General features: G+C 42.4%; 1 protein-coding gene across 1 annotated transcript in view; it reads left to right on the top strand.

Annotated features, from left to right (window-relative positions):
* Positions 1-13284, top strand: part of ADAMTS12 (ADAM metallopeptidase with thrombospondin type 1 motif 12) — a 226202-nt gene extending 212918 nt beyond the window's left edge. The window contains exons 21-23 of the mRNA XM_050943769.1: positions 5572-5718; positions 10951-11104; positions 13046-13284. Of these exons, the coding sequence (XP_050799726.1) occupies positions 5572-5718; positions 10951-11104; positions 13046-13284 (540 nt within the window). The remainder of the gene's footprint in view (positions 1-5571; positions 5719-10950; positions 11105-13045) is intronic.
* The last annotated feature ends 3156 nt before the right edge of the window (positions 13285-16440 follow it).

Here is a 16440-nt window from a genome sequence, read left to right as displayed (position 1 = left end):
TATATGTTTGATATCAAAGACATCACCTTCTCCCTTTTCCCCTGGCCTCTCCTTCCTGAACAAGCTATACTTTTCTATATCAATATTCCAGTTATATGAATTATCCCACCAAGTCTCCGTGATGCCAATTATTTCATCATTGTGATTATTCACTAGTATTTTTAGTTCTTTCTGTTTATTTCCCATATTTCTTACATTAATATACAGGCATCTAAGATGTGCATTAGAGTTCCCCTCTATATTCCCTCTTGTTCTCCTGTGTCCCTGCTATTATTGCCCATATTCCCCCCAGATTTCAACCCTCCACCCAAGTCTCCATGTTCTGGACTTACCTGTGGGATTTTGTCTCCTGACCCCATCAAGCCTAGTTTAAAACCACCTCACTAGGTTAGTCTGTATCCAGAGATACTCCTCCCCTTCTTTCATACATGGACCCCATGTCTGCTCAGCAGTCCTTCTCAAAACAGCATCTCATTGTTGAAGAAGCTGAAGCCCTCCTGGTGGCACCATCCACACAGCCATTCATTCATTCATCTCTAGGATGTGTCTCTGCCTGGGCCCCTACCCTTGATGGGAAGGATTGATGAGAACACAACCTGCATCCTCAACTCCTTCACACTCACTGCCAGAGCCCTGTAGTCACTTCTGATCTGCTCAGGGTCGTATCTTGCAGCATCACTAGTGCCCACTTGGATGAGCAGCATGGAATAGTAATCAGAGAGCCAGATGATCCTCCACAATTCTCTGTAATGTCCCAGATATGGGCCTCTGGCAGGCAGCCCACCTCCCGCTGTGCCAGGTCAGGTCAGCAGATGGATGCTTCCATCCCCCTTAGAAGGGAGTCATATCATCCACCACCACAACCCTTTGTTTCCTCTTGCAAATGGTACATGACCACCTCCTCCTGTAGCTCTCCCACCTGTTTCCTGAGAGATTTATCTGTAGGCACCTCTCACACTGGATGGTCTCCCTAGCCTGGCTTTCTATGACTGGGAAATGCAGGCCATAGTCCCTGCAAATCCACCCCAGGACCTGAGTACAGGCATCCATGGTTGGGTTCTCTGTCTGCACACAGGTACAGGTAGAGGAGCTAGGAGCAGTGTTGGCACTGCAATGCAAATTTTCTGAACAATGTTGATTTTATTCTTTTTCTCTCCTACAAACTCTTTCTCAAACTGCCCTGTTTGCTAGCTCGCCTTGGTCACTTAGCATCAGCTTTATAAGACTTTTGCTCCTAGGTCAACACAAGGAGGGGTGATCAAGAATGACCAAGTATCAAAGGACTAGAACCTTGCTAGTGCACACTCAGCTAATAGCTAGTAGGCCTCTGATCCCCACTCCCACACAGTCCCCAAACACACAATCCCCAACAGACCACACTGTAAAATTTAAACAAGCCAAAAGAAAAACTAAATTAAACTGACTCATCCCAAGAATTACTGCTGCTCCTTCTTCCCTCTCTCGCTCTCAAACTACCATTAGCTGACCCCTATTCACTAGCTTCCATTCTCATCTCTATTCAGGCATCTCCAAGATAACAATAACCTCCAGAGCTTGACCTGACTGAAGGTTTGTAAAACCATAGTTAGCAATAGGACCCTTCATAGGAACTACCTGCTTGAGTGGAAATTATGGGGATTTATAAATTGTTTTAATTGATTTGGGTATGTGCATCTTACTATAATGTGTGTTGGCTTGAAGCATAACTTGCAAGAGCTTCTGAACAGGGCAGTGAATTTAGTGTGACTAAAACAGAATTGGAATGATAGAAATTATCATTCTTTGACCTTGAAGGGATGCAGCCCCTGGAGAAGGGTAGAAATCTCCCTCTCCCTCCTCCCCCCAATGATCAGACAGTCTGCTCTTTCGATTTCCTTGGCAGGCCCTTCCTCCTCTGCTGGACAGAAACATGGAACCAGGACCGTGGGGGAAGAGACTATCAACCACCAGGCAAGTTAGAAGAGAGTGAGGGATGAAATGATGCAGGACATTTTGGCCAAGACTGATGAACAGCTTGTTTATCAGACAGAGAAGAAAGAGAGGAGGCTAGACAGAGAGGGAATCAGCCAAGCGTGAGAGATTGGTAACACAGTTTCTGGTGCATGATCGGAGGTGTAGGCCTGGTCAATGCCTAAAACAGGTTAACCTAGGTACTTCGCTCAGGGCTGTGAAAAATTTCATGCCTTGTGCTACGTAGTTAGGTTGACCTAATTTCCAAATTCTTCCATCGCCCTAGCTACCACCTCTCAGAAAGGTGGATTTACTACAGCACCAGAAAATGCTTTCTGTTGCTGTAGTAAGTGTCTACACTACAGGGCTATAGCAGCATAGCTGCAACTGTGCTGCTGTAGCACTTGTAGTGTAGACATACCCTGAAGGAGGAGGACAGAGGACAGCAGAAGGAACTTTTAAAGAGGATTCTTGCTCTCATGGCCACTAGGCTGAAGGCTTCTCCATCAGCTCCAGCTCCACATACTGAGTCCCCCCCATGCTACCATGTCCTGCAGCCTGTGCAGCCTTTGGACAGTTCTGGCATTGGCTGGCCCATGGCCCAAGCAATGAATGCCACATGGGACAGTCAGTCATACCCTGTACATTTCTCCACACTTGTTCAACCATGGCCTACACGTGTGAAATGCACAAGAAGGGACAAAGAGAACAGCCACACAGGGAAGACACAGTTCGAAAAACAGTAAAACTGTTATCATGGCAATATATATATATGTAGTTTGGCCATTTTAGCACTTTTGTTCATTGGATTTCTTAAATGCACTGTTTTTGTTTACTGTCTTCCATGTCTTCATGATAGGTGGTCTGCCTGTAAGGTTTTTACATTATTGTTTGTAGACCTGTTTAAAATAAAATGATCAATTTTCAAATAAGGTTTCATTGAGCAGGTTTTATTAAATTCATTTAAAAGAAACTTCACCATAGTAATACATTAGTTGTATGTGGAGGTACATGTACAGTTTTTATAAAATGCATAACAAAATTCATTTTAAAGAAGCCCTCTTATGCAGTAGTCCCTACCTGTATGTTCTTAATTTCCTGAGCTGCACCAGCCTCAGAAATTGTGGTATGAGCATGGGATAATTTAATCATGGGATAACTATATTACATAGTTCCCCCTCGTCTATGTCACCCTGCAAATCAACTATGGCGCACAAAGCATCCCTGATTTCCCTTGTCTATGTGAATCCTGCCCTAGTAATGACAGGTGCACTTTCTGGTTGTGTTTACCATTCCAGCAATTCATCAGTGTCTCGAGGACACTTCTGGTGAAATGGCTCACTCTTGGTCTTACAGACACTGTGACATGTGGATGCCAATGACAACATTGGCATCAAAAGGGGTCTGAAGGCAGTGCCATCTGGATTTTATCTGCCAAACACATATTCCACCACCATCCCACAGCTACTGAGCATATAGTTGAACCTTCATTTGCCAAGCCCTCTGAGATCAGGGTGCAGTTTCATAAGCCATGGAAGAAGAGGGTACACAGGGTTCCCTAGACTAGCAGTGGGTGCAGTGACTTCTTTTATAAAAATGTCATTTAGAGGGAATAATGCCCCAGCTTGTCCATGAAGGTAAAATCCCAATCTCTGGAAAACCCTGGCATCATGCAGTTTGCTGGTGTATACCCATGAGCCAACCTCAGTGGTCAACCAGGGCCTGCATAATGATGGAGTAGAACCTTTGCGGTTTATGCACTCATGTGCTCCTGGCAGAGGACAAACTATGGGTATATGAGTCCCATGAAAAGCCTCAACACAATTTGGGAAGCCTGTTCTCTTAAATCTGGTAGTTATTTCAGGAACTGTATTTATATTCACCATCTTTGGGTAAACCATAGTCCTGATTGCCTCAGAAACCTCCATCACCACAACTCCCAGAGTTGACTTTCCAACACCAAACTGGTTAGCCATGGACTTGTAGCACAATGTAGCCAACTTCCAAATGGCTATAGCAACCTGCCTCCAGAGTGGCATAGCCTCCTTCAGGTGTGTGTCCTGATACTGGAGGCCTGGGCAAGCGGCTCACAAAGCTCCAGGAATGTCTGCTTCTTCCTGCAAAAGTTCTGGACCCACTGCTGGTCGTCCTAGGCCCACATGACAATGTGATCCCACCAGTCTGTGCTTGTGGCCCTGCTCCAGAAGCAACGGTCTACATATGAGGAATCTGTCACTATGGCAACAGGCATGAGCAGCATCAGCCAGATTACAGCTGCCATGTCTCTACCCTACTCTGAGAGGTGCCTATGACTGACAATATCCTGAACAAACCTTATGGAAGTAAGATAAACTTTATTGCGTTAAATTAGACCTTACTGGGTGCCTTGTATTAATAAAGAAATTGTGCATGTGTTATTGTGGAATTGAAATTGAGTATCTAACTGCCATAGGATATGTTGAAAATCCAAGCCTAAAATAAGAGACGGGCTGCAGAGGTTTGGTTTTAGTTTTGTAAAAATCTCATTTGCTGGATTTAGTTTTGCAAAACCAAATCCAATGTGTGGTTTGAATACAGGTTATGTTTTATTTATACCACCAAAGTTGTGTGTTGTGGTTTGTTTTGTTTTGGGGGAGGAAAGGGTTGGTAAAAATTTTCAGCATTAGCCTATCTAATAAATCTACTAAACCCTTGTGTTTATCCATGGCTGCTCTTTTCACGCGGGAGATATTGTGACACAGCACTCCAAATTGTGATTTAAGGATAAAATTCTGATATCAGACCTGCAAGTTGGTCCTCAACTCTGATATTCTGCTTATCCTAAAGGGAGAAAGCAGCTCTGTTTACAGAAAGCAGACCATCAGATAGAGGAAGTTCCATGAAAACCCGAGAACAAAATTTCATCCAAAGTATTTTTGAACCCTTATATTCCCAGCCATGTATCAAGCCTTTGATGCATTTCAAGATGACCCAACCACAACAATGATCACTTTTAAAAACAAGTTTGGAAAGAAAGTTTTAAAAATATCCTCAGTCCATATTTCTGTACGATGCTTGTTTATTGCTATTTTTGTAGCTAAATGTTTAGTATGTGCTGTATGGATTTTCAATATCCCCGAGCAGCCTCATGGAAGTGAGAGGTTGCATCTCAGAAATTTGTCCCAGTGACCAAAACTCTTACATTATAATTTCAGATTAAGCCTGCAGAAACGTGACTTGCTTTTTGACATTATGACATGAATCATTGTCCCTACTCTAAATCTGAATAATATTATGTTGCTTTCATTACGAATGTTAGGAGTGAATTTATGAATAAAATTCTGCCTCATACTTCAGATTAATAACAGCCCCTTCCCTGTCCGGGTCATTATAAAAGATTAAATAAATATGTTACTGCAGTAGTTATCTTCGTCTTTGGGTCATCAGACTTGATGTCTGTGCTAAACTATACTTGATAATGTCATAAATTATTTCAGATAAATGTTTCTTGCTACCTATTCAATGATCGTGCGATTCTCAAATAAATATGTTCTCTGCTTCCTTTGTAGCTTGTTTATATTTTTGTTGACCACCCAAAATTGCTTTCTCTCTACTCTTTTCTTGTGTGCTGTTTTATTTTAGTGTACGAAAACATGTGGTGGTGGTCTGCAAGAAAGACACGTTTATTGTCCAGAAGAGGACTATTGTGACTGGACAAAAAAGCCTAACTCCACTGCACACTGCAATGGGCAGCCTTGTACTCGGTGGATAAATGGGACGTGGAGTTCGGTAGGATTCAATCCTTGTTCTTTTGGCTTTTGAGAAATGCATAGTAAAATATACTATGTAGCATCCACCACAACTAAAAAAATCAGCCGCTTCAGTCACAGAACCTGATCTGGCTAATTAACTCCAAATCTCCAATGTTATCTGGTTAAAATTAATTAAGAAGAATCTACTGGTAAATTAAAGCCTAAAGCTGCTACCCTTGTTCACGTTAAAATCAGTGGTACTGCTCAAGGAGTGAACTGGTCAATGAGAACACGGGTAGCAGAATCAGACCCTTTAATAATTATGCACTGTGTTTGTGAGGTACAGTATACATGGCAAGCCAGTTCTTAGTGCACAGTTAGTGATAAGACTAGAGCAAGGGTCTTTGCCAAAGGTACTGCCCAGTATCTCACCTGAAAGGCCAGCTCAGCTGCATCCACCATGCAGATATATTTATATTTTTAGTTGCTGTGTTGTGGAGCGAATTTTCCACAGTTGTGATACCGTCATTGTATCTGTTTGCAGATTTATCATTTGCCGCCTATTTTCATCCACATGATATTTGCTTTAAAAGCCCCATAGGCAAAAACTGCAGGTTAACTGTATAGGGAAGCTCTATGGGTGGTAGAAGCAGCAAATGTAGGCATGGATTCAGGTAGTCTCAAGAGAAGAGCAAAGCAATAAAGGGAAAAAAGAGCTCTGCTTCTTCGTGTAAAGCACATTCTCTGTTACAGACCTGGCTGAGTCCCCTGGGTGGACAGTCACGAGTCTGTTGTAATTGGACCCAGTCCAGATTACTGGAGGATAGCTAATATAGCAGTTATTTTTTTAAAAGGCTCCTGGCAATTACAGGCCAGTAAACCTAACTTTGGTACCACGCAAATTCGTTGAAACTATAATAAAGAATCAAATATTAGGTATGTACACTGCTACCCCGATATAACATGAATTCGGCTATACCGTGTTAAGCAGCACTCCAGGGGGGCGGGGCTGCACACTCTGGTGGATCAAAGCAAGTTTGCTATAACGCGGTTTCACCTATAACGTGGTAAGATTTTTTGGCTCCCTAGGATATTGTCACGTTATATTGGGTAGAGGTGTATCTATCTACGTTATGTGTGCAGTCCTGGAGAAGGGGCATATACACAATAATCCTTTCCCTCCTATTTTCTTATATCCTAATACTACTTTACAAATATTTTTCATAGTAGAAGGTATGTTGCATAAACATCCCACCAACCATTTTACATTTATTTTTAAAAAACAGAATCTTAAATATAAATTGCAATAGTATATGGCAAGCCATGAGAGGCAGTCTGCAATACAGTTCTCCAACCGATGATTCATTTATGCTAAGAGAAAAAAAGCAAATGATACATTAATTTTTCAGCAGAAGGCCATAAAATGGAATCTGAATATTCTGTATTTATTGGTAGATTTTTCCATTAACATTGTTCCAGGCATCTAATTCATGTAACAGAAAGTAATTGGTTTATTAAAGTCAACTCATGGTATATTCTGGTTTTGTTCCACTTTAAGTTTTTTGCTACATGACCATGAAATAAATCTTGCAATGCTGAAATGCAGCATTCTTAGTATGGGAGAAGCAGTCAATCAAATAGATGTTTTGTTTTCAAAATATATAGTAATTCAGATTTTTATGGCAGGACTTACAAAGTAATACTACTGTGGCTTTGATTTTTTTTAACTGTTCATTACAAGCTCAGTCAAGCAGAAATTGCCTTAAATTTTTCAATCTAGTTTTACATAATACTGGTTCAAAACAAATTTTACTATGTAAATGGGAATTTGACAAAAAAAATCATGTGTAGCAAAATGAAAAGGCTACATCTAAAAAAAACCCTAAAATAACATACAGTGAGACACTGGAATAAAGAGTAGCTGTAGGATAGTACTTCTGGAGTGAAATCTAACATTAAAGAATGGGGTACCCCTTAAGAACTTTGACCATTTAGAAAAATTCTAGCAATTCAAGTGATGTTTCCAAACTTTAATATAGGGACTTCTTCTAGAGCTCCTTCAAGATGGTAAAATTTTAAATGATTATCAGAATATTAGTTAATTTTTGTATAAAACAGAAGCCTTCATAGATTAATAAAAAATTAGAGATGGAGAATGTCAAGTAGGTTGTCTTTTCAGTGAGGGGGTGTTCTCTGCAGTATGTAGACTTTGTTCACATATTGCATGATTTCACTGTCAAGAAATTCATCCCTTGCTGCAGAATTGGGATCCAGAATCTCAGCTTTCATTTTTTATATTTCTAGCCCCCATGACTGAACATAACTGAGGCCTAGTCTACAGTTATAGCATCTTAACCCCCAATGTAGACAGCACCAAGTCAGTGGGAGAATTAGCTACCACCTCTTGGAGAAGTAGATTACCAGTGCCAAGAGCAGAACCTCTCCCACTGCACCACTCCAGTATTTTAAGTGTAGACAAACCCAGTGTTTAAAGTGTTATCTTCCTGAGTTTGCATATTACTTGAAACAATAGCTGAGAAGTATGAACTGCCCTATTCATCTAAGTTTAATGCTAAAATGTAAAGATGACATCTGAGTTATAGTGAAAATGTGGGGAACAGGATAAAATAAACTGAATTTAATATCAAAATAACATTCGGCTACAATACTGACTGTATTATTCAATTTCATTTTATTTAATCCAATAAAAACCTCAATTTTAAAAATTTTGGAAGTTGCCGCTGAATATCTATGGCCTCGTTTATATACTTCATACTGATTACAACAAAATCCTTTATGGACACAGAGAAAGAGACTAGAAAGAGAATACTTTGCAGAACTGAATAGAGGTACACATCCCTCTTTCAATAATTGTAGAGCCTTGGCAGACATTCTTTAGCTCTGTAAATTTTAGGGAAAGACATAGGGTGATAATTTTCAAGATTTATGATTTATCTTGCTAGCTACTGTATATTCAAAGAGAAGGGAGGGAAAACACCTCTAAAATTGACCAGAATGCGTACAAAACCCCTTGATGGATGAATATTTGTAGATTATTTTATGCCCCAGTTACTTGGAGAATTGTATCTTGGAGACATTTTTCTATATTGGCATCTGGATAAGGAGAAACAGTTGGGCTGCAGTTGTGCTGGAGCAAAGAAAGATACTGGCAGCCTAAATATCTTCAAAGAAGTCACTCATTCAGTTTTTCCAAAATCTTAAGGCTAGTCCTTTCGATAGTGGTGTGATCGCAGTAGATTTAGTTATGTTTAGTACAGCTGGTTGGAGAATGGTTATTTTTCCCCTCTGAAAATGTTGACATTTCATTAAAAAATTGAAAATGAAAACTTTTAGCTAAAACCCAAAGATATTGATTCAGAAATGCCACTGCCATGCCTCATAGGAGTGGTAGTTCAGACTCTCATGGATTCTCCTTTAGAACCCAGGTTCCCCAGCAAGACTACATCTCCCATGATGCACCACCATCCCCCTTGTTGAGCCCCTGTGGAAATTCTTGTCCATAGTGCAATGTGGGAGATGTGGTGCAGGTCTACACTTATAACACTGTAGCACTTAAGTGAAGATATACCTATGCCGACAGAAGAGCTTCTCCTGTCAGCGAAGTTAATCCACCTCTCTGACAGGTGGTAGCTATGTTGATGAGAGAAGCTTTCCTGTTGACATTGCGCTGTCTATATGAGATGCGGGTTAGGTTGGTATAACTACATCGCTCAAGGTTGTGGATTTTTAACACCCTGGAGCAAAGTGGTTATACTGATATAGGTCTGTAGTGTAGACCTGGCCATAGTCTGGCTGGAAACTTGGCCTATAGAGAAGAATGGGGGCATGAGGCATCTGCACTACAACACCCATGAGGCACTGTGGTGGTCTTTCTGAATCAAAATCTCTTCAGTTTTAGGGTGGTCCATTTTCAACCAAAAGTCAACATTTTCCACAGAAAGCAAATCGTTTTCACCGAAAAAATTTCATTTTGTCAAAACCCCAATTTTCCATCAAAAACAGTTTAGAGAGAAAATTTTCAACCAATGCCAGTTTTTAGGGAAGAACCACCTAGAAAATTATTTCACTGGCCCGCTCCAGAATGCTACAGCAGTCAGTCTCTCCTGAACAGAATGCCTAACACGCTCAAGGATTTACATGCTTTGTCTGATGGTGCAGCTAGTGGTGGGTAGTTTCTCCATAAGCTCACTAGCTGCATTAGGCTACAGCTATAGTAGGAGCTAGAGACATGGTTCCCCTGCTTGTGTACATGTACCCACACTCATCAAGCTAGTGTCAGTATAAATAGCAGTGTAGCCACAGTAGCAGGGGTAGCAGCAACGGAGGCATGGTTGAGCCGTGCCAAGTACATACCCAACAGGGGTTTGTACTCAGCATGGCTCTGCTGTGCCTTAACTGTGGCTACACTATTTATGCTCATACTATGTCGATGAGAGCTAGTGTGGGTATATATGTACATGAGCAGGGGAATCACAACTCTAGCTCCTAGTGTAGGTGCAGCCTTAGATGCCTCTTATTTGGAGCTGAAGTTTGCCTCATATATTTGATTTAGCTTCTATCTTGTATTCGTGTTCTGCAGATTGTTACAACCTTTTAGGAATTGTGTTCTGGTTTTTACCGGCTGTAAGATCAAGTACAATCTATTATTCTGGAGGGTCTAAACATTTTCTTTGTAAATTTACACCGTGCTGTACAGTACCATGAAAGGGATCATTAATAATAAATAGAGAACAAGGTAACAGCGAGGTATCAGATACTTATTTTGATTTGAAACCTGTACCATTTTACCACAGGTAAACAGAGTGAGACTAAACAGCAAGGTGACTGTAATAGCAGGCCCAATGGTGTCATGGATTTGTCAGACAACAGTATAGCGTTACCGTCTAGTTATATAGGAAGATGGCATTTGGGGCATGCAGTTCACAAATCTATTAGTCGGAAATCTCATGGGAAAAAACAGGTGGAAAAGATCTGAATATGTATGTAGACTATATAAATAAACCTTTCCTTTGCCTTGTTTTCCTTTCATCTGAAGTTCATATCATTATTGCTATTATAATAATATGAGTAGAAAATATTGGCAAATCTTTGGAAATCCTGGAAAGGTACGTAGTACTTTAGACCTTGGTCATGCATCCCTTGCTTAGCAACTTAAACGTTAGAGCTGCTTTGCGCTATTGACGAACATGCTAAAAGCATACTACACAATCCCCATTTATTTTGGATAAATTAATTGTATCTCTTTCAGTGCACTGCTTCCTGTGGAGGGGGCATTCAGGAAAGAACAGTAAAGTGCATCAATACAGAAGATAATGAAGCCAAAGATCAAACTATGTGTGAGCACGAGGTCAAGCCTCCAGAATCTCAGAAATGCAATATGCAAGAGTGCAGGAAAAGTGCAGGTAAGTTAATACACTTGGGTGAGATTTTTCAAAAGAGCTCAGCACCCAACATGCATCCAATGTGCTGAGCTCTCCTGAAAATCTGTCCCCATTTGCAAGTGCTAAGCTATTTTGAAAACTATGCCTAAATGGTGAGGGAGGCAAAACTGATGTACTTCCTCTTGGAAAGATCCATCAATTCTGGACAGACCTTCATAGAAGTGCCAGGTACTTGTTCAGTTTCACGTGACTAGTGCCCTGAGATCCTTGGCTGCTTTAAATAAGTCCCTCCTGCCAGCCACGCCAGAGACAAATCCATACAGGAGCCGCAAGGAGTCCGGTTCCAGGGATAACACTGATTCCCCTCTGCAGTACAAGGACGGAAAGTGTCTCCTAAGACTCTCTCCTCCCACAGTCTTAAAGTGGAGTCCTGTGCTGACGCTACAGTACCAAAGTCCAAGGAAGTCTTCATTTTCAGCACTGAGCATGCCGTATTAAGCACCTCAATATCATCCATGCTGACACTGGGAACTGCAGCACCATATGCGCCTGCACCAAAATACCTGGCACCGACCACCTCCTTGGCACTATTGGAGTTCTTAGTTCTGATAGCACACACACTCCCTTTGCCAACACCGCTACCATACACAGCACCAACAGAATTTTCTGTCAGAGACCGGTACTGGACTCGTCTCCTCTTCAGAAACTAAGGGAGATCACCAAGTACCCACCTCAGTACTGATAATGAGACAATCACTCTTCAGGTAGGTCTCTGCTCGTCTTGCAGAGAGAGAGCAAGGGGGAAGGAGAAGAGAATGGGGGTGAGTTAGATGTGTGTGACAGCACAGCATCCACTCAGCTAGGATTATAGGGTAAAACCTGCCCAAATATTTCATCATATCTTTCATAATAGTAACAGAGAGGGCTGTGACAATATTAACCAGTTCAGATACCGGGTCCTCCCCTGTTTCTTCTCCACCCGCTGTGCTCTTACTGGACCAGATCAATGAAGAGATTCTATGATTCAGGGCCAGTCCTCTCCAAAGCCAGGGGTTACTCCTCTCTGGGCTGGCTGTTTGGTGCCTCTTCTGCACAAACTCTGTGCTCAGGGCATTGCTCAGAACATTGTCCATTTCACCATAAAACAGACAGATGATTCCACATTTGGAATTCTTATCCTTGGTCTTTTGGTACGTCACCTTGAGCTCCTTTATCTTCTCCCTGCATTGCTGCCCAGTTTGCCTGATCCCATCATTGGCCAGCAGCTGCTTAGATTATACCATGGTACAGGTTGAGGTTCCTCTTTGAGGAGCTATCATGGGGTTTGCTTTCATCTGCCCAAAGCTGCATCAAGATTCTGGATATGATCCTCCAGTCAGGTGGCTGCATGCTGATACATGGGCCTCTTACTGGACATCGTTCTGCTGTATCAAACACCGGATATGGGTAGGCTGAAGAAGCCGCAAGTAATGTGGGACTGAGAATGCTGAGCGGAGCACAGGTAGATGGCAAGATAATACACAGGAATGGGTCAGTGTGTTCTTTACAGAAAGTGAGGGGACAGAATGGGGCCTGAACTGCTGCTGCACTCAAGTATCTGCTCCCTCCTGCCTTACTCGAAAGCTACCACCAGCTTCTCCTAGTCCACAAGGCCTCTTAGCAAAGTAAATTCCTACAGCTTCTGGAGGAATCCCCTCCCCTCGCTAGCCAGCAGTTCCTGGTAGGGCAGTGGGACAGGGAGGCAGTGCATATCTGTAAATGCAGTACCTTTGAGAGTGGTGTGACACTGTGGTTTGGGCCTTGTTCATCAAAGGTCCTTGGTGCATGTGCTGCCTTGGAGCTCAGATAATCTGTTTCTCTCCTATTCTGTCCATGCATTCGCACAGATCTAGACATGGAGATAGGTTACTCTCATCTAGACACCCAGACCATAACTAACTTTCATCATGTTTTTCACCATAGGTCTGCTGTGCCACAAGGACAAGCTGTCCATTAATTTCTGCCAGAGACTGAAATGGATTGGCAAATGTTTGGTGCCATCAATACAGACTCAGTGCTGCTTCACATGTAACAGGCCCCGAATTCCTAACAAAACAAGATCTGGAAATCAACAGCGCTTCAAAGAACAAAATTATGCCAAACCCAGAAGAAAATTGCCTCCAATCAAAAAAAGCAACAGCCAACCTCCTGCAGGGCACTAGGTGTTTTTCAACCTAATTTAATCAGGGGTTCCATTTACAGGGTTTTTTCTCTTTTATATTGAGCCATTCTATATAGATGGAAACCTAAATAACTGATTAATATTGGGAAAATACATCCTATAGGGCAACCAGTCCCAATATGCTTCTCCAGCCTTCTCTTTAAGACAGCCACTAATTTGTCATTGTGATTTGCAATGTACACCTGGACCTAGTACTTCTTATGCATGCATGGAATACAGGTTAAGGACATGCATACAGGATTCATTTGGTCTTTAAATGAATTGTGTGCTGTTTGTTTTTCTCCATTTACAGTGGAAGAACAAACTGGGGTTCCCCCAAAACAGTATTAAAATAACAAGTGACTCTTGTACATAGCACCATTTAGTCCCAGATTCCAAAGGGCAAAGTTATTCTATTCTGTCTATTGTAATTACTGGGGCTTCTCTGCACGCGACCTCCTAGGATGCCAGTACCATGCCGGGTATACTGCAACTTGGAGGCAAGCACTGTAGGCGCTTCAGCAGCTAGGCCTTATTGGTGCTAGCCGTAGTGGGCCAAGGAAAAGGGCTGGCAGGAAAGGGAAAGGTTGCAAATACCCTAGGTACAGAAGTGTAACCAGTTATAGTTCAAAGTGAGCAATTGTCGTTCTTGTTTGGGTCCCTGGAGCAGCCCAGTGGACAGTCAGGGCTCTTCAGGTCTAGTGCTGTCTCCAGTCCAATCTCTATTTTAGTAATAGGCACTTAGAGATTTCCAGGCCAGGATGAATTAGTGTTCCACATTGAGGCCTCTTTGCTCTGGCTCCCTGCCCAGCCACTGTTGTTCCCCTATAAGTCCCATACAGACCTGCATTCAGCTGTATCATCTGGCATTCACAGCCTGTTCTGCATATGGTTCCTGGGGATTTTGCTCTGAAATCAGCTTCTCCGCAGCAGCTTGCTTGCCCTGCAGCCACCATTTCCAAACAGAGTCCGACCACTTCCTGGTTCAGGAACTTTTCTCTTACCTGGCCAGGAGGGAATGGGGAGAGAGCTAATGGGACTTGTAGTCTCCTCCTTAGCAGATCCATCAGACTATAACACAGAGCTCTACTGCATGTTTTGAGCCAGCTTCTTCTGTATATTAGTCACTTGGCACTGCTAGAGTGACTGTAAAGCTGATGCCCCAAAGGAACAGCTGAAGATCCCCACCATGGGCCCTTAGGTTTTGTACAAACTTGGTTTTAAAAAAAAAAAATCTGTTTGAGTGTCTCTTAAAACTGCTGGTTATTGCTGTCCCTTTAAAAGGCGATTAACCTAAAATAACTAGTGGAGTTTGTCATAGCTAGCTACGAACTTGCATTCAACAGCTCAGTTTAGTCAGAATGTTTTATTAAACACTTGACTGACTCTCTGAAGGAGACCTCCTAAATACACAGTTCTGAGCATGGTTCTGTTGGTGCAAATATCTTGGAATGACCTAAAGAAGAAATGTTTAGGATTAAATTATGCCATATATTTTATGCTGTCATGATGCAGTATTCAGCCTTTTTTAAAACCAAGCTTTCAGCACCCACTGGGCCCAGTTAAACAGTTTATTTTACCGTGATAGTCTAAAGCAAACAATCCAATATCTGCTAAGTAAGCCTAGTCAATAGTGGAGCATTTCCCATGTATGGGATCAGATAATAGGCTTGACCTTACTGCCACTGAGGACAATGGCGTAACTACCTCAGTGGGAGCTGGATTGACCTTTAAAACAGGCAAGGGTTTAAGTGGAGCATTTTAAAGGGGCTGAAAGGAGCTTGGTGCTCAAGTTCTACTGAAATTCAGTGGAAGTTGGATGCAGAGGCCACTCAAGACAAACTGCCACATAAGGCAAAACTTCGGTGTTCTGCCCCCCTCCTCATCGGCCTAGAGTGGCAGATTTGGCTCAACTGCCCCTCCATCATGACAGAGGGGCAGCTGGGCCAAATTTGAGTAGCGTTGCAACCTGGCACGTGATGTCGCAACATCACTCAAATTTGGCCCAGCTGCCCATGATGGAGGGGCACTGGGACAAGTATGCTGCCTTAGGCAGTGCCTAGTTCACCTATAACTAGAGCGGCCTTTGGTTGAGTGCTTCACTTAACCCCCCACTTTGTGCCAGCTTTGTCCTTGATGCCTCCCTATACTTTCCTAGCCCTTCTTTAGAATACTATATTCCAAGTGTGGGTGAGCCATGAGAGCCTGCCCTGCCTGGACATAGTGCAGGGGGTTCTCAAACGTCATTGCACCGCAACCCACTTCTGACCACAAAAAATTACTATACATCCCACTGCCCCAAGTGGGGTGGGAGAGTCAAAGGGCTTTTGGGGGACAGGGACCTGTAACCTGAGCCCCGCCATACGGTGGGATTCCTGCTTCAGCTTCAGCCCCGGGCGATGGGGCTCTGGCCACGGGCCGCAGCAATCTAACACCAGCCCTGGCGACCCCATTAAAATGAGGTTGCACCAGTTTGGGGTCCTAATCCATAGTTTGAGAACTGCTAACTGAGTACAAAGTATTCATGCCCCTTTGCTTTGACAAGTTTTCTATTTCCTAATGCTAAAGCTGACTTCAGCTTTGCAAAGTGATGGGGGATGCTTGACATGGGGGAATAGAATTGTGGGAAGAAAACTGTGTTAACTAACTTTCCAACACTCGTATGTATCATGTATATTATATTAATACCATGCACATAATACCTATTAATGTGGAATATACTATGCCTAACATACATATTGGCTAACATTTGAAAATCCAAGCCATACCCTGCAGCTTCGTAATTGTTCTAAGGATGTAGTACACCCAGTCTTCTTGGTTTTATACGGTATGAAAAGGAGTACACAGTCATAAATCTGTTACAGTGACTAAAGGAGTGACTGTAAAACGTACTAGAAATATGTTTAGACCCGAATATACCATACTAACTAAGGCCACGATCCAACAACTGCAGCCATGCAGGTGAGCATAGCAGTCCATCCCTCGAGAATACACCCACACCCACATACCCAGGCATGGTAGTATTTGCAAGATCTATGCCTCAATTCTTCACTTGAAGTTCATGGAAGTTCTGCAGATGAAGCATCACAAGATTGAGCCTCTTAATGTGTGTGGGACAACAATTTAATGACAATTCCAGCTACTTTTTAGGCTGTTT

Source organism: Gopherus flavomarginatus, chromosome 3 (genome assembly GCF_025201925.1).
Source record: "Gopherus flavomarginatus isolate rGopFla2 chromosome 3, rGopFla2.mat.asm, whole genome shotgun sequence".
In the NCBI taxonomy this organism is placed as follows: domain Eukaryota; kingdom Metazoa; phylum Chordata; order Testudines; family Testudinidae; genus Gopherus; species Gopherus flavomarginatus.
Note: the sequence above shows the minus strand (reverse complement) of the source record. Positions and strands in the feature narration are given on the sequence as shown.